Genomic DNA, 19,687 nt, shown 5'->3' with positions numbered 1-19,687 from the left:
AAGAACACCATAAAAGCCTTACATACAAGAAAACTGAATTTAATTGGGATTTATTATTAATTATTAGATGAGCAAAATATCAGTTAAGACTGCAATATCAAAGATTCTTTTGCTCTCCTCAGTCAGATCCCTGAAAATTCTCCACTTCTAAGAAGCCTTACATACCCTTTTTTTTCTTTGAAATGCTTTCATATTCTGTGTCCTTTGGGCTCCCTGCTGCAGTTTGATTTCTCTGTGACTGTCTCTTCCATCCTCATGTTGTAAACACCTAACCCTGTGCTTGAGTGGGACTTCTACAGGATAGTTCCCATGTCTGAAGTCAGACCTGAAGATCAGAGGAGTGATGCCTGATGCAAAGCAGGCTGACGTTCAGCTCAGCCTTTCAGCTGGTCACACTGGGCTGCAGAATGAGTCTGAAAACTCTGTGTGGCAGATTGTGCAGCACCAAACACATCAAGGATACTGAAGAATGGAACACTGAGCACATACAGTAGATAGATTAAAACCTTCCAACAGAAAATGCCCTGTACTTTTTTTAGAGCCTGAAGAAATCCCTCCATAGCAGGTCGTGGCAGATGATCTGGTCAGTTACTGGCTGTCAAGTGCCAGAAATGCACAGTTTATATCAAGCAGCATGCTTTGTCTTTTTATCAGCTTCTGTGGTTAAACTGATCCTATTTTCGTTCTATTTTCCACTGAAATCAGGGATTTAATGGATCATCTTGAAGGATCTAACCTTTTCCCATATGTACTCAACATGGTTTTCCCTCCTCCCATCCACTGACAACACCGTCTGTGCCTGAGGTGAGGGCTGCATTGTCCATGCTTCACACAAGGCTGAATGCTCCCCTTGGAATTCAAAGTCTAATAACACTGTGAATCATGCCTCTCTCTCCCTCCAGCAGCAATGCCACTGTGACTGGCAGCATGACTCTCCATTGCTGCTTTTTTTGTGAATATATGCCCTCAGTGGCAGAAAAGGAACAGGGTTGGTTAATTACTGGGGAGCAAAATGTTTTGGGATAGGGATGTATTTGAAGGATAAGCCAAAGAAACTGTTAGTTGATTCCAACAGAGGTTTTATTTTACCTCCTGTGTCACTTAAGTAATTTCTAGGACTGTAGAGTCAGTTTTATATATTCTTACATCTTTCTGATATCTCTTTACTTCTGCTAGAATTAAATCAAATCCACACCCTGGTCTCTGAAATTGTGTTTGAGAATATTCATATACCCCAAATGAGAGGTGATTTTGGATTTTGTGGCTTCCATCTGCAGAAGTTGTTTCAAATGTCAACATCCACCCTTTTTCTCTGCCTAACATAAGCAGCTTGGAGAAACACACCAGACCTCATAAAATGACAGAAGCACACTTCCATTGATGCCTGCTCACTGATGAAGGAGCTGGAAGAAGTCATGCACTGTGGCTTTGACTACAAGGCAACATGGTCAAGTGGTCTTCAAGGAGATCTCAGCTCTCTACAGATTTTACATATTTTCCAAAAATCTGTTCTTTGTCACTCTGCACATCAGCTCCCCATGGGGATACAGCCATTTCCCTACTTCACAGAGATGTGCCTGCTAACATCCCCAGTGCCATGCTGCAGATGCTGAGGGAATTGGACAGCAATGGTCATCGCTTCATAAACACCACTCTCTAAAGGCATTTATTTATTTATTTATTTATTTATTTTTAATGTTATTTACTGGTTCAAATGAATGAGAACTGATGCTGTCAAGCCAACCTCTATCTTTTCTTCCTTGGCTGGCACTCAAACTTTCCCATCCAGACAGCATCGCTCTACAGCACCTTTGGCTTGTGCTTCTCCTCCCATATCACTGTCAGAGACTACATGGACCAATGTTCTGATCCAATACAGCCTCTGTTAGTTTCTTAACACAATTAGATTAAAGATTGGATGCCCTCAGACAGTTCTGGCTTCTCATCAATCATATACACAAATACCTATACCCCAGTATATACCTACTGATGAGAAACCTGAAGAAATAATTGGTGTTTCTGAATGTTCACTCCAAAGCAGCCTACTTCTCAAATAATGCTGATAACCCCTACACAAAACATTTTAAGGCTTCTCAAAGGAAACATCCTGAAATGTTTAAGAGAGTTGGGGTTGTTTAGCTTGGAGAAGGGAAAGCTTAGTGTAGTCTTTCAATACTGAGAGGGGGCTAGAAAGAAAGATGGAGAGAGACTTTTAATCAGGGATAGGACAGGGAGTGATGGTTTTAAAATAAAAAATGAGAGATTTAGATTTGATATTAGGGAGATATTATTCACTGTGAGTGTGGTGAGGTGCAGGAACAGGTTGCTCAGAGAAGTTATAGATGCTCCATCCCTGGAAGTGTTAAAAGTCAGGTTGGTTGGGGCATTGAGCAACCCGATCTCATGAAGATGAGATCCACAGCAGGAGGGTTGGAACTAGAAGATCTTTAAAGGCCCTTGCCAGCCCAACCATTCCCTGATTCTATGAAATGGAGACGTTCACATACCCAAATTACTATGGGTAATTTTAGGTAACACAAAAGGTCTTCTGGAGTTGATATATATAAAACCAAATTCTAGTATTTCCAAGTCTGAAGAGTCTTTCTTTTTTTTTTTAACTTAAAATTAGGTACTTGTTAATAGTATATATACAATAATAACTGAGGATTTTTAACCTTCTAAATGACTTTTTTTTTAAAAGTAAAAAATTACAAACAATGGCTTGTAATATATCCAATGTGAATGTAAAAGCTGTAAAATATGCCTGCATGTTTATACACTTAGTAGTTTATCCCAGCCATCATTTGAAAGTTTAGTTGGACATTTTCCTGGGAAGTGCAGAAATAATATTATGAACATTATTACCTTTCTGGACTGAGAGGAACTTAGATAAAGAATAGCCTACTGTATCTTCAAAAAGTAGCATTTTTCTTAAGTTCCATGTGCATTATATTTGCAATTTACATGGGGATTCGTAACAGCAGTGCTGCTCCCTGGGTGTTACTTACTTTGGATGGACTTCTCTAAGGCTGAGTTTACACAGCTGTGGAAGGAAAACCTAGCCACAATCAATTAAAAAGTGCAACACAAATCCTTTGGACAGCATTCTCAGGCTGTCCTGCTGTTAAGACAGCTACTATTCTCTGAGAATGAGTGCTCTAACTGTATTAAACTTAGTCCTAACCAAAATAAGCTTTTACTAATTTTCGCCATTTAAGGAACATAAAGACCTGCCTTTGTCATTTAAAGTTTAAGCTGACTAAGCCTCATAGAAACAGAACATTAAGGAACCAAAGCAATTAAATCCATTTACAGAGGTCAGAAGAGTCACTGGGTTTTAGACATGATGGGTTCGTATGGTCTGTGCTTCTTATTCACGTGAACTTTCAGATTATGAGCTGATAGGTGGCATAGTAAGTCATCTTTGTTTTCCTTCTGATAGCAGAGTGAGGCTGAGCTGATCCTAACAGGTCACTGAGTGTCAGCATTACCTGCACTTCTGATTACTGAATGCAAAGGAGACCCCAGATGCCCTGTCTTTGTGTTGGACATATTTATTAGCAACCTGATGAATCCTACACACAAAGAGGCCTCAGGGAATGTAGTATGTCTACAAGATGATGCAAAAAAGCACTGAGAAAAAAGAGGATAAATAAGCATGCAGTTGAAAAGCCTAGCTAAAAATTATAACTAACTCACCAGCACATCAATAATACAATAATGTCGTCAACCCACTGTGGACTCTGAACAATGTTTTTTCTGTTGTTCAGCTAATTAGTAAGAGAAGAGATTAAGGTCTTTAATCTCACTTGCCATCTCTACCTTCCTTCTTTTTTACCTGAGGATATTTGTGCTTGTGTGCACATATATTCTCTAAATGAACAAAGGTAAAGTATATGCATCATGATGTTGAAAACCTGAGGTGGAGTGTGAGTTTGGCTTTATTTACAACCAAAAGGTCATCTGCTTGATTTCAGAGCTCAATGCATTGGACTGCAAGGAGTTAGATGTGTGTGTGTGTGTGTTACATGGTGGAAGGGGAGGGGGAAAGCTGAACAGAGGATATGAATTTTAAGCAGCTTCTTGAATGAATACCACACTGTATTTCCCCCTACTCTCCTTAGGATGACAATTCAGAGGAGATAACCTTCTCCTTTGAAAAACTCTGCAAGTTTGTTTTTATCATAACAAATGCAACAAAAGAAAAGAGGGAAGCTGGGGGTGGGGAGGGAACAGACAAATTAAATGTCAAACTTTCTCTCCTTTCTTGGAGATAACAGCATACTAGGAAACCTTCTTAGAAGCTTAACATAAATGCAGTTAAGCTGTTGCCAGCTGCAGTAAACCTCTCTCTCACCTTTCTTTCTCTCTTTCAAGATATCTTTGAATGCCTTCTCCTTCATCATAAATCAGACCTGGGAGCAATTATCACTCAAGCCGGATGGCAGCAGCCTGAGTGGCCACTGCGATTCCACTGCTGTAATCTGCACTTCGTCAGGTTACACCACCCTTGATGAAACTTCACATTTCTTTGCCAACGAGCGTTACCTCTGTGTTTATGCCTCATTGTCTTTGCAGCAGAGAATTGTGACTCTCATTCTTATTCTGGAAATTTGTTTGAGTACCACGGTCTATGTGGCAGTGATGAGCACCCTCAGCTCCCCATCGGGGAGTCTCAGAGCATCGCAGAAGCACGGGTTGCGCTGCTGCCTCAAATACTTACCGAGAGCATCTCCCAGCGCCTCTGAGAGAGACACGGACACAGACAACGTTGTGTAGTCTCTGAGGCTGAGCACACAGTACTGATGCTGCTGTTACAACTCACGAAGTAAATTTGTGAGTTTTCGGAATCTCCTTTTCCATTCATGCACCCTTTCCGTGACAGATACCTGACAGCAGCAGGAGACTTCGGGCTGCTTTCAGCTTCTGAGGGCCGTCGGTGGAGCCCACCTGGCCACCCTCCCTTCAGCCCTGCCAACCCCCAGGCTGCACCTGGCTGTCCTCACAGAGAAGGGAGTTTCTTTGTGAGTTTTTCAGACCGGATTTTAAAAAGCGAAAAGCTCCAAAGAAACCCAAAATCCCCCCTAAGAAGGGAGAGGATCCCAACCTTCAACTCATCATGAAGTTTTTGAGCTCAGCCGAGGCACCACAGCTCGTCCCTCACCACAGCCACCCAGCAACGTGCACAGCAGCCAGCGCGAACCTTCCAGTGATGCATTTTTCAACTTTTATGAGATTAACAACTTCTCTCTTTTAATCCCCTCCCCAATTAGTATTTTTTAAACAAAATCCCCCAAACCAACCCAAAGGGCACATCTGCACCACCCCCACCCCCCTACCCCCGTGCATGGCTGTCAGACGAGCAAGAGAAGTAGGTGCAGAGAGAAAGTCACTCACCGTTGGCGGCGACACACAGGTTCGCAGAGCCACTTTTAACTAAGAATGAATTAGGGACAAACTCTTCCTCAGAGTCAGAGTCCGCGGCCGGCTGGGCCGCGCCGTTGCCCAGCAACCGCCCCGGGCCCTCATTGGCCGGCGGCGAGGGGGGAGGGGAGGGGGACTGCTCCGGGGGGGTGGAGGAGGCGGACGAACAACGCAGGGGAGGACCTGCGTGCCACAAACATATACACACACAGAGAAAAGGGGGAGAAAAAAAAGACAACAAGAAATAAAATCAACCAAAAAAGCCACAAAACACAGACAAGAGAGAAAAAAAAAAGTGTAGCTGGGGTACGAGGGAAAGCCGCCCACCCCCCACCGACGCTTGCCCCAGCGGGGCAGCACTGCCTGAGGGGCGGGTAACTGCACGTATCTGCCAGCCCACGGCTCTGAGGGGACCGCCGCTGTCCTTCGGCTCTGAGGGGTCTGTCTTTCTCCTATCGGCCGGTAACCGCCCGATAAAACCCATCTCCACAGAGTTTTTTGAGATGTAGGCACTGGAGGGAGCCCCTCGGTGCGAGATCTCCCACAGAGCGGCCACCTTCACGCCAAGCCTTGGTGCCGGGCTGCGTGGTACTAAAGGAGAAGTTTTGCCTGGTATTCTGAGCTAAATTATTTCAGATTTCATGTGAAAAGGGTAAAATCCTTTCGGAAATTGGGTTTAACCGTTCCCTTATCAAATTTATTGGTTAAACAGCCCGAAAGCTGCCTCATGTTGGCAGAAGGTGGAGGAGAGAGCCATGTATTGCTGTGTGGTGTTGAAGTGTGTCAGTGAACCCAGACACTGATACAGGGCAGAAGCAAAGCTTCTGCAGTGTCACTTCATCGATTAAATAATGAGAAATGCGGCAGATTAGGTTCTTAGATAATATTTTACATAAAAATGTCCCTGATCAAGGAAGAGCTTCCACTGACTGCAAAGAAATTGGATCAGGTACATGGAGGTTAAGTAGATCCAGTTTGAGAGGTGTACTGTAAATAATTAATGGTTACCAAGGTCTTACGCCAATTAGATTTTTTAAACAAAACTGGGAAATCAGAACCCTCAGACTGACGAAAATACTTTTCAGACAAACATGGAGGTCAGATATGTGCAGTACATCAATAAAACAAGGGGAATATGAACACAGACATATAATAGCTAAAAATGCAGGACAATGCCTTTAAACATGAGTTTTTCTCCTTGATATAGTTGATCTGAAATTCATAATGATTAATCTCCCATATTTTCCCAAATACTGAAATGTTATCATGCAAAATCCATCAAAATAAATGAACAGTCAGCACAGGGAAACTTAAAAAAAATTCTGTTTCTGAAAAAGATAACATTTTGAACGTAACATAGCACACAACATAGCTGTACAATACTTCTTACTAAACACAACACAAACAGTTTTAAAAAAAGACACAAACCTGAAACAATAAAGTGGGTTTAACATTTAAATCCCCCAGAGCTGGTTCTACTAAGTTTGGTCATCGTTTTTTCTCTTGGATGTCCTCTCTTTGGCATATGCAGATTTTATAAACTACTGATTATAATCAGAGTAGAAATTGTGGCATCAGAGGTAAAGCCTGGGAACTGGGGAAAGGACGGGCCTGTACCTGTGCTCAGAGACACTGAAGTGACTGTGGGTCACCCAAAGGAGAGGCCAGCCTTGGTAGAGCCTACACTTTCTTGCATGAACTGCAGTATGCACAGTGAGCAGTTGTTGTGAGCCCTGTGTGTTTTGTTTGGATCAGCAGTGGAGTTGTCTGGGTCTTGTTCTTTCTGACAACCCTCCAGACAGAGAAGTTCCTCCTTTAGGAATGCAGCTTATAAGGAATTCACAGCCCACTTCACGCTCCCTGACCCTTTTTACGGTGCCAAGGCTATAACCTTCCCATTGTATTAACCACTGGTAGGAGCTGGAGAGAGACAGCAAAAAAGGGAGCGTGTGCAAGTGGTAGGGCACTGCTTTCCGTGCAACAGACCCTTATTCAGCTCTAACTCATGTCCTCTTGAAGGGGCAAAGTCTGCTCTGTGTTGTCCTTTGTTGCAGTGGAGATTTGATGAGCCCTGACGTAATAAAGTTTAAATCATTACTTTGATTTGCTATGCATTTGTTACAAAACAGGATGGTATGCATTTCTAATGCTGTATAGTCAGAGCTGAATTCTAGCATGATGATGAGTGAACTGGAAAGGAAGTGTTAAAGCTTTCTTGTCTTCCTATAGACCCATGCAGTTTTTCAGTGCACTTTGTAACTGGAGAACACATTTTTCCAGCAGCTGAGAGGCAAACTGGATTGAAAAAAATATTTGAATCCTCTGACTCATTGACCCAAACCCCAGTGAAAATGCATAAAGGGGAGGCTAATGGTGTGACCACCACTCACGAAAAAAGACTGTGGAGTAAATTGCAGTAAACTTCCAATGCTCTCCCTGTGTTTTGGTCAGACAGCATGCTTGGCATATCTATGCACGATGTCTGCAGTCTGGACACAAAGCCCCAGGCAGAATAAGCTGAATTTGAAAGCGTAGCCCAAACCCCAAAATGTCAGTGCTTTTATCAGCCCATGTTAGAACCATTTCCATATGGTTGCAGGTTGAGTATTTTGCTATGGACTTTCCCCATCTCTCAGTATTGCAGTTTTGGTAGGATAAAAGAAAAAATTCGGGGGGAAGCAAACAAACAAACACAAATCCAAACAACCCCCCAAACCCAAACAAAACAAACAATCAAACAAAAAAAACACCAAACAAAAAACCCTCAACCAAACAAAATAAACACAAAACAAACAAACAAATCCAAACAAACAAACCCAAACAAAAAAACCCAAACCCAATGAAATCTCTTTAATGGAAGCTTTGGATTTTAATCACCTGCACCACCTGCATAGTGCACATGAGAAGTTCGTGTGTGCTTTCATGGTTACATGCACATCTGGCAGTGCATACGCTGACCTTTACAAGGGAAGGTTCCATCAGAGTTGTGCATATAGACCATGTCACTGAGGGCTGTGCTGCTGGGAAGGGCACTGGCAGATACCACCCTGTTCTCTGGAAGACTCCCTTTTGGGCATGCAATATTAGGGTGGACACAACTTTTACAAGCTGCTGGATAGAAGCTATGCTGACAGCAGCCAGTTAAAATGCATAGGGAGCCAAGCAATATCTTCCTTTTAAACCTGTCAGCAGCTCTGTCTGTAACACAAGGGTTTCTTAAGTTGTGGATCCTTTAAGGGAACTACCTCCTTTTCTCTTCTTGGATGGAAAACCAAAAATTAAACCTGACCTTTTCACAAAAAATAAACCAAGAGAGAGACGAGGAGACAAGCTTGTATTCTTCCCAGGCAAGCATCTCGTTGAATTTACTGCGACTGCAGGTCCAAGTAAAACAAGAAGGATTTGGCCCGTAAACTTCCATTCCAGCTGCCAGAGCAAAATTTCTAATTGATTAGTAGAAAATGAATTTGTAGCAATACTGGGTTGCTATGGAACCTGAGCAAGTAGGCCAAGTTGCTTTGCGGTATGTGCTGTTTCTCCTTCAAAAATCCAAAGCAGGAGGACTAGATAACACATTCATTATGCACACTCTTGCAATTTGGAAGCTAACTCAAAGAAAAACATGTATGGGCCCCTTGGCATCAATTTGTAACAATCTTACATATCCGCTCACAGCGAACAGTCAAAATTATGTTCTTTGGACTTGAGGCAGGAATAATATAAGTCGAATGTCTCTGGATGAGTGATATGTTGCTTGCACATATTCAGAGGAAAATAGAACATAAACTTTTATTTTATCTATGTGCCAGTATTTCAGATTAAGATTAAAAAAAGAAATTAAAAAAAAAAAATAGGGGAAGATATGTTACAGTCTGTGGTAGATTTATGAAAGCACTTTGGAAACACAAACTTTGGAAGTAGGTTAACACAAAGAATCTGTTTCCCAGCTTCACTAAGGAGCGCTGCAAAATTCAGGCAACTGCTTTAAATTTAGGGAAGAAACAGACCAGGGTAGACTCTAAATAGTTAGGGGAAAGTAAGGCAAACAATAAACATGCCTTCAGTTTATGCTACACATTTGGCTGTAATATTTGAGAATACAGTGTGTTTCTAGAATTACTCTGTCTCTTGAAGGGTTTGGCCTTCAGAGATTATGAGCTGATTTAAAATGGGTGTATTCCTGCTAGTGGGAATAGAAGGGCTGCCAGGAACTCATAACACTTAAGGAGATACTTTTAAATGAAGGGCAGTAAATTATTTCATAGACTGTATTTAGGGGATTATACTCATATGTTTACAGTTTATCCCAAAAGAGGTGAAAAAGTGTGGATAAAGACATGGTGACTTCTCACAGCACTGATACCAGAAAGCAAGAGAATACTGATCAATATACTGAGAACAGTATTATCTGCAGTCAATAAATCACTAATATCAGCTTTGCTCCCATAGTGCCGCCTTCTGTCAAGCTTGAACCAAGAATCTTTAAGAGTTTAAAATCATTGAGTATGTAAGCTCTGGAATACTGTTACCATATCCATTGGGATCTGTTATCAGATTGGCTCGTGGAAGTAGATTGTCTGAGGAGCACACTTAGCACTTCTGACAGATACAGAAACTGAGTCACAGAGGAGTGAAATAATTTGATTCAAAATTCTGTCATTTCCTCTGTTTGCATACTGCACCCCTAGACACTGAAATAGTCTAAACAACTGTTTGTCACTCTCAAAATATTTTAAATTAACAGAATTCCTATCATGAAGGAAAGATTGCAGGAGGTGGAGGGTGGGGTGGGTGAGAGAAGTACTGTCATCATAATTAGTGATGATCACTACAGCAACTACAGTAGTTGTTACTTCAGAGCTTTTGCATTGAGTTTTACTACTGTAGCCTGTAGGGCTGTAGCCTATCTACAGCCCTAAAATATGGAAGTTTCCAACAATAGTATTGGTGCACCAGCAATGGTAAGAATTGCTACAAGCAGACATCACTATACAGCTCCAGCCTTTAAAATGCAGGGCACTGGTGTGCCCCATGGATTTACAGGAGTATCCTGCTGTGTGCTGACTGCATGTATTCTAGGAAAACAAAGAGATGCACTTACTTCTTTTTCTTGTCTTCCCTTCACTTTGCACAGTAGTTTTGGGTGGGTTTTAATCAAAACTAAATTTATTGATCTCTATTAAAACTGTAGCTAGGCTTGTGCTGGTGAAAACCTTGACTTGCTTTCACAATGGAAATACAGAAGTAAAAAAAATAAATCTAAAGCTTAGGGCATTTCATCCTACACTATCTGATTGATTAAAACCCCACAAGGATTAAGCACAAAAAAAGCCATGGACCTGTTGGAGTGGGTCCAGAGAAAGCCACAGAAATCATCAGAGGGCTGGAACCACTCTGCTGTGAGGATAAGCTGAGACACTTGGGGTTGATCAGCCTGAGGAAGAGAAGGCTCCATGGAAACCTTCTTGCAGCCTTTCAGTACGTAAATGGGCCCTACAGAAAAGATGAGGATGCACTCTTTACCAGGGAGTGTAGTGATAGGACAGGGGGTGATGAAAGAGGGTAGATGCTAGATAGGTATGCAGAATAAATTTTTCATACTGTGGTTGGTGATACACTGGCCCATAGAGGTAGAGGTAGGAACCCCATTCTTTTGCATTGCAGGTCAGGTTGGACAGGGCTTTGAGTAACTTGTTCTAGTTGAAGATGTCTGTTTTCACTGCAGGGGTTTGACTAGATGATCTTTAAAGGTCCCTTCCAGCCCAAACCCTTCTGAGATTCTGCTGTTCTATATTCAGCAAACTGGGCACTAGGACATTCCAAGCAGCTCCTCTGAGCTGGATTGCTGGCCCCACATGGACCAAGATGGGAAGGGCAATGCGCTACCTGCATGGTGGAGTTTACTTCTCCACAGAATATTCAAGGCACTGCTTTGCATCAGAGACCCTGCTGGGTTGCAATGATGAGTGGGAGAATATCTGGCATTTTGCTTTTCAAGGTGAAGGGCAACATATTATTTGAAGATGAGCCCTCATTATCACATGGCAAAAAACCTGTTTTAGCACCCAGGAGCCTCACTCCCTCAAAGATGGGAGAAAAAAGGAATTTTGCTAAGGAACAAAAGGCATCTCTGCCTTTCTCATGATGCCACATCATGCCTTTCCATAAAACCCCTCTGGAAAAAGAGCGAGTTGAACTGGCTGCCTGGCAAAACATGTCAGGGAATCATAGGAGTTTGGAATTGTGAGCAGATTTATTGCTGTTCTTTAACAATAGGTGGTCACAATGTTCTTAGTTCAACAGGGAATATATATCTTGCATTTAGAATTGATTAAAAAATCATTCTTGGAAAAGTACTCGTAGTTATTTATATTTCCTGAATTTCCACCTGCATGTATGTTTGTTTTATTTAATTTAATTTCGTGCATTTGATTTATAGCTATAGAGCCAGAGGGCAAAATAAATGAAATAAAGGGGATAAATGAATATCATCGTAACAAGAAAAACCTGGGCAGCTGCCAGGTCACCAAAATTAAGAAATGAGTGGTTGGGCCTCAAATATGAGAAATAATCACATGTCCTATGGGAAGGCTGGCATGTTGAGAAAAAAGGGCCATGCGAGGTTAGGAAGGAATGAATAAATTCAGTTGTCTGAAGGGGACTATGAAGAACACATGGTACGTGGACTTCACCTGCCTTGTGGGTGGTTTGTGTTACTCTTCCAAACCCTGTTTTTTCCCTCTCCTATGCTGTGAAGTTACACAATATTTTTTTCTCTCCATTTGCCAGGATGGCATGTTTTCTGTCAAGGAAATTACCAAGTCTTGATCAGCAGGATCTGATGAACATTCTTGTTCATGCAGGGCAGACTATAGCCAAACTTCCTTTGGTTGAGAAATGCCTAATGTGGTGGTGGCCCTATGAGGAAGAGTGTGATAATGGGATATACAGAAGTGCCTCAGCTCTATGCCTGTGTTATCTGCTTTTCTGCCTCTGTTCCAGCACAGATCATGGACTGAGTGCTTGGGCCTTACACAGTCATTCCCCAAATGAAACAGAAGGTAGAAAGAGACAAGAAATAACACGGACCTCAGTTCTCCTTTCCCTGAGCTCCTGAGTTTACTAACCTGACCCAAAACAGCAGAAAACAATTATCTACTGAGCAAGATGGAGAGGAGCAGGGAGGAAATTGTTCCCTTCTGAAATGCAGTTCCTCCGGGGCTTGGGGTGCTCTGCAGTAGCGCAGCCACACTTCCATTTTTTTCTTTTTTTTTTCTTTTTTGCCAACACAAGAAAATAGTATGGCAGATTTTCAGAAAATTACATGGGCAATTGGCTGAGCCGGAAACTCGGCTTGCTCATTTGTAGACACAACAGTAGAAACAGATTGTGGATGTTAGCTACGCGATTTTCTGAAACATCAGTCTCCAAAACAGAGATCGTGCTGTTAGTCAAAAGCACAAGCAGGTAGTGTAATTTCCAGATAGATGGGAGATTGCTTGTATCTCCTTCAAAATCAAAGAAATAAGAACCAAGCAAGAAAGACCATTCTCTGATAGACAACAGGATAAACAATCCTAATCACCACAGAATATTTATAGTGCTCCTTGGGAAATATTTACGCAAGTAATTCACATCATCTAAAGTTTTAAGGGAAATGCAAGCCCCTAATTACAGATCAGCGTTACAAAAGCTTGAGCAGCTTTACTCAAACCCAACTTGTAAAAGAGTAATGTAATCAGTAGGAAGGCTGATGAGCTGCCTAGGAAATGGCCTTTCTCAATATGACACTAATGCTCTATCTGATCCAGAACACCTAATATAAAGTATGACGTTCTCTGGAAATGATTACATGCAAATCTCCTAAAAGGTCCATTTTCTTTTATTTGAACACCAAACTGTAGGCTTTGTAGAAATTGCTTTCCTTAAGCTTAATGCTAACAAAGAGGTTTACACTTGCCTCCCAAAACTTTCCCCGGTAAGTCGGTCAAGGCAAAGCATACTTTCATATTCTAGTTACCCTATGAGAGAAGAGCTATTACATGCCATGTCAAGACTTTTTCATCTGCTCCAGGAAATAATATTTACATAAATATCTTGCACAGTTGTTTGCAATAATTTTCTAAAATTAACTTCTGAATTCATTCTGGAAGAGTCAAAACTGTGGAACACTTGAGTCCAACCAAAATTTCATATTATTAGAGCCTACTAGGGAGCAAGACGAAATCATCCTATAGCCAAAAGACCAAAAAATCCACATGTGATCAGTGATATACTCTGGAACCTTTCTGACCAATGTGGATGAGTTTTGCATACACTGTATGTGAAAAAAAAATGCATGTTCAGGCAAACTGTGCTGTCAAGGGATGAGATGTGTATTTTCCTCTGTTAACTAGACAATCACAAATGAACATTTCTTGAAAGGAATGAAGATGGCAGTTGTTAAGAGAAGTCATAGAATCCTAGAATGTTTTGAGCAGAAAAGGAGATTTAAAGGCCATCTAGTTTAACTCCCCTGCAGTAAGCAAGGACATCTTTAACTAGATCAGGTTGTTCAGAGTCCTGTCTAACTCAACATTGAATGTTTTCAGGGACAGGGCTTCCACTACCTCTCTGGGCAATGTGCCACAGTTCTGCCACTCTCATTGCACAAAAATTATTTCTCCTATTTACTCTGAATCTTCCCTCTTCTAGTTTCAAACCATCACCCTTGTCCTGTTGCAACAGGCCCTGCTATAAAGATTATCCTCATCTTTCTTCTAGGCCTCCATTAAGAACTCCAGGTCTTGTTTGAGAAAATGAAAGGATAATATGATATCACACAGCATAGTCACTACAGGATCTCCCTGCAGTCAAGGGAAGTATAGCCTTATCTTCCAGAAGCCACTTAGCCTGTCTGCAATTTGAGCTGGAGTGTCTTATTTCTCTTCATCGATTATACAGGGAGCCTTGGGTGATCCTAGCTCAGGTGCATAAATGAAAGTAGCATGAACTTAATGTCTAGAACCTGTCTGTGGGTAAGGCAAATCTCACTGACGCATTTTTGGCAGTGATATTTTAGTTTTCTCCATAATACCTAAGGCCCCATCATATGTGCAGGCTTAACGCTTCCCTTCCATGCTCCTAGACAAAGGTGCTGTATAGTAGCAATGGAAGTGGAGACTAAATACATAGGCAGCTGGAGATAAAAACTGCAGTGAAGGAGAACTTTGAAGCAATGATACTTTATGCTTCTCTGGGGAAGAAACGTAGTCTGTCTGAGTAAGTTCAGTCCAAGGAAAACATATGGCTGCAGATCTCTAGAGCGTGACAAAGGGGTATCAAAGTTATACCGCAGTGAGAATCCAACCCATCTATCTGTAAGCTCCCTGGGGAGGAGATTTAGGGTGAGAAGAATGTTGCCTGAATAAAGAGATTATATCTCTTCCTATTTCAGTTAAAATTACTTTTGGCTTTGGACTTCTGCACTGTATAAAATAATGAACTTAGTTGTTTAGCCTCCTACACTTACGGGACAATTTCCTCTTGATTTCACTCTTTATCCCCATTAAGGTTGGATGCTTGCATCCCTAAAATTGTATGGAAGTAATTTTCCAGTGACTGCTACATCTTATATTCCAGCCAATGACTGTTATTTCTTATATTCTACCCAGCCTCCCTTAATTTTGGGAAGACTTTTTTCTCCAGTACACAATTTCAACAAAATGAACAGCCTCCCTTCAACATCTAAGAGTCATGGCTCAGAAGATCATTCTCTTTCTTCAGCAGAGAAAAGAGAACAAGGCACTCTGGTGCCAAAAGACTCTTCTTAGCTGCAGTTCTAAAGGGACCTGATTAAGAAGAAAGGTTATGTTCCATAGCAACTCCTTTCTGTGAGCTAGCCCTGGGGCTCTGGACTTGGAAGGAGTAGAAAGCGTGAGGCTCCTCTGGAGTAGAAAGCAGAATGACTGCAACGGAGTGATGCTGAGCCAGAGTTAATGTGCTCTGGACACAAGCTGGATATGATACCATGCTCAAGGGGCTGCATCTCTGCTCACCATTGTGCTGCAGAAGTGCCAGCCTGCTGGACCCCTAAGACACCCAGGCTTTTAGTGGGCATAATTCCTTTCCCTTTGGCTCTAAGAAAGACATTCTCTACAGACTAGGAAAGAACTCTTTAGACCTTTCTGGTCTGACCATTATGCATTGGACTCGTGTTTGGCATCCACCTCATGTTCCCCTAGGAATGCATTTGAATCTTACACATATCCCCACGCCTGGCACAGCTCACTGAAAAATCAGACCAATCCTGCATCTTCCAGCAATGTCACGCTTTTTGAGACATGGACTGCTTCTCCTTGTGTGCATGTGAAGACAGCAAAACAGCAGGACCTTGATCTTGTGTTTGGTGTTCTTGCAATGCAAGCTGTAAGAGTAGCAAAGCTGTTTGTGCTTGAGTAACTGTAGTTATTATGGAAGAGAGCAGTTCACAATGTTCTGTAAGTGGTGAGAGGCTGAGAGTAAACCTTTGCTACAATCTGAAGTCAAGACAAGTGCTGCATTTCCAGGGAGGCTAAAGGGAAGGCCACATACTGAAAAAACAATGAAGAAGATGTGCAGCCCACATTGCTCTAATCCAAAATTTCTCATTATCAATTTGCACGTCAGCTTCATTTTCCGAGAAAACTTTCTGAACCCTTGCTAAGGCTTTTTGCCAAAATACAGTTAGCCTTCTTTGGGTGATGCTCTCCTCTCCTTGGAAAGATTGTCACTCAATAGTATTACCCAAGAAGGTAATGCAGGAATATGAATATATTATGCCAGAAAAAAAAATAATGGTGTTGGACCAGAAATTCTGTTCTGCTTTACATCTGTTTCGCAACTAGAAAATTAGTAAGTAAAGAGCAACAGGCACCTGCAGGAAAAAAGGAAATAGGTAGAGACAAAGTTTCAGATTACTGAGTGGAATTTTCAGTCATAAAATGGAATCAGTGGATGGGGCCAGACTCTTTTCAGTGGTGCCCAGAGACAGGACAAGGGACAATGAGCACCAGCTAGAACACAGGAAGTTCCATCTGAACATAAGGAAAAACTTCTTTCCTGTCAGGGTGCCAGAACACTGGGACAGGCTGCCCAGAGAGATTGTGGGGTCTCCTCTGAGGAGATTCCAAACCTGCCTGGACAGGATGCTGTGCAACCTGCTCTGGATGACCCTGCTTTAGGAGGGTTGGACTAAATGATCTCCAGATGTCCCTTCTAATCATCACCATTCTGGGATTCTGTGATATTTCCTCCAAAATGGCTGTACATCTTTCAGCAGACAGCAAACCAACTCCAACTTGCAAATGCAATAGCAAGCATTTCAGAGAAGTTCAGAAACATGACTGGTACTGTTTCTTTTTTCTCCAAAGCCTTGATTAAGATCTTTAAATCGGCAATCTGTATACTTTAATAATTGCTTTACTGACTTTGGTCCTGTAAGAAAACAACATTTTACCTTCACTTTTGTTCACTTCTCTACTTGGAGGGAAAACTTGAAATTCTGCAAGGCACTACACAAAGAAAGCTTCCAAATCATAGAATCACAGAATGGTTTTGATTCAAAGGAATTTTAAATATCACAGAATTATTTTGGTTGGAAGAGACATTGAAGGTCATTGAGTCCAACTGTTAACCCTTTGCTGCCAGGGCATACAGTTCCAAAACCCCTGCCTGGGCAGGGACCCCTCCTACTAGACCAGGTTGCTACAGGCCCCATCCAAGCTGGCTTTGTGCACTTCCAGGGTTGAAGCCTCCAAAACTTTTCTGGGTGAAGAATCCTCATGGTTTAAGTAATAAGCAGCCCTTTTTGATTTCTTTGTTCATCTCTGAGGTAGTTATTCACTATAGCATAGAAATCCCTTTATAAACAGTCTAATTTGAAATTCACAATGAATTAGACTGAGCAGCCTGTTCCAGAGTCTTAGAGGTCTAACAGCACCTACTCTCAGATGTGCTTATGTGTTTTACTGCACTGAACACTCTTCAGTAGGCTGGTGAACATACTAATAGAGTGGTCTCCTTTATCTCTAATTCTGATGATTGCCTGCCTGACCTATTTGACAAGCTTGACCTTCTGTACACTGCTCACTATTGTATACAGCTATTTTATTTCTAACTCTCTTTTCCAACTGAAGGCCCTGATCTGCAAGCACCATGCAAATTCAGCTGCCTTTCATCAGCTTGCTACGCACTCCACGTGTGCATTGGCCAAATGACTGGAGTGGAGAAGCTTTTGCAAAATAGCCCTTGAGGCACTTCTGCAGACATTACAGCAGTTCCACCACGCTTTAATGAGCAGCTCTGGGCTTCAGTTTTGCTCTAATTTTTACCTTGTGGCTATCTCTGCACATATTTGTATGAGCTACATTTCACCCGTACTCTTCAAAACTTGGATTGCCCAGCACCACATGAGAAGGTCTTTTTCATTCCTGGACAGTTTTTTAAGTGATACTTCTCATTTTGAAACCCAAAAGAGAGAAGGAGAAGAAAAATCAAACAAACAAAAATCAACAAAAACAACAAACCAACCAACCAAGCAAACACAAAAAAACCCCAACAAAAATCCAGGTTAATCCAAAACTCCATTTTCCATGAGGCTGTTTTATAATTCTCAGTGGGATAATGCATGCAAACTATCTTCTTCACATGAAACTTCCCAGCAGTATTATGTTGTTTTCTTTCCTACATACAGAAAAATATAGTAGCCATTTTATTTGTCTGGGCTGTTTCCTTAACTTACAGTGTGCTTCCTGATCACAGTATCATAGTATAACCAAGGTTGGAAGAGACCCCAAGGATCATCAAGTCCAACCTGTCCCAACAGACCTCACAACTAGACCATGGCACCAAGTGCCACGTCCAGTCTCCCCTTGAACACCTCCAGGGACAGCGACTCCACCACCTCCCTGGGCAGCACATTCCAATGACGAATGACTCGCTCAGTGAAGAACTTTTTCCTCACCTCGAGTCTACACCTCCCGTGGCACAGCTTGAGACTGTGTCCCCTTGTTCTGGTGCTGGTTGCCTGGGAGAAGAGACCAACCCCTTCCTGTCTACAACCCCCTTTCAGGTAGTTGTAGAAGGCAATGAGGTCACCCCTCATCCTTCTCCAGGCTGAACAATCCCAGCTCCCTCAGCCTCTCCTCATAGGGCTTGTGCTCAAGGCCTCTCCCCAGCCTTGTTGCCCTTCTCTGGACACGTTCAAGTGTCTCGATGTCCTTCTTAAACTGAGGGGCCCAGAACTGGACACAGTACTCAAGGTGTGGCCTAACCAATGCAGAGTACAGGGGCACAATGACTTCCCTGCTCCTGCTGGCCACACTATTCCTAATACAGGCCAGGATGCCATTGGCCCTCTTGGCCACCTGGGCACACTGCTGGCCCATGTTTAGGCGGGTGTCAATCATCACCCCCAGGTCCCTCTCTGTTTGGCAGCTCTCCAGCCACTCTGACCCCAGCCTGTAGCTCTGCATGGAGTTGCCGTGGCCAAAGTGCAGCACCCGGCACTTGGACTTGTTAAATGATGTCACATCCTGTATAGTGATCCTATCAGTGAAGATGATAATAGTATAAACTTAGCTCTCACTTGAACTCCTCAAGTGTCCGTTTATCAGAGACTTACAAAAATGCTTGGAAAATTAATTTCCCACCCAGTTCTGAAGCATTTTACTGAATTACCTGGAAAAATTAAAAGGCTGACTGGAAAGAAGTGCTAAAAAAAAATTCGGAAAAAACTTAACCAAGAATAACAGCTACTTCTTATCAGCAAGAAGATAGATAAAATAAGCAGGGCTTTTTCTGTTAGGATAATTACCCAGACTATCAATTTCCTTATTTAGTATATTTATTTAGGCACTGTAATTAAGCTATTTAATTGCTTGCTTGGTATTCTCTAAGAACTGACCTTGATGTGTAAAGTAAAATGATACCAGGAAAAGACACAGAGTAATAAGTAAAATGAAGAGTATTGGAAGGCAGAAGGCTTTAAAAATGTATCACTGTTTGGTTCTAGACATGTTAAGTTTTGTCTTTTGTTTCATAAAGTATTAAAAATCATGGGAGACAACAATGTGAATGTAAATTACGCCAGGGAGATTCCTGAAGTCCCAGATGGTCAGCAAACCTGATCACTTCTAGGTGCTATGCAGTTTGTAAGTTATTATGCCCATTAAGCATCTTCCCACTTAACCCGCTTGTTCCTTGACTTTTTAACACTAAAAAGAGAGAAAAACATTTCTCTTGC

The 19,687-nt window shown here is 42.0% G+C and overlaps 1 protein-coding gene across 1 annotated transcript in view; it reads right to left on the bottom strand.

The window, feature by feature from the left end:
* TENM4 (teneurin transmembrane protein 4) overlaps positions 1-19,687 on the bottom strand; it is a 901,855-nt gene that overhangs the window by 311,447 nt on the left and 570,721 nt on the right. The window contains exon 7 of the mRNA XM_054164697.1: positions 5,398-5,607. Coding sequence (XP_054020672.1) covers positions 5,398-5,607 — 210 coding nt within the window. The remainder of the gene's footprint in view (positions 1-5,397; positions 5,608-19,687) is intronic.

Source organism: Dryobates pubescens, chromosome 10, assembly GCF_014839835.1.
Source record: "Dryobates pubescens isolate bDryPub1 chromosome 10, bDryPub1.pri, whole genome shotgun sequence".
Lineage (NCBI taxonomy): Eukaryota > Metazoa > Chordata > Aves > Piciformes > Picidae > Dryobates > Dryobates pubescens.
Note: the sequence above shows the minus strand (reverse complement) of the source record. Positions and strands in the feature narration are given on the sequence as shown.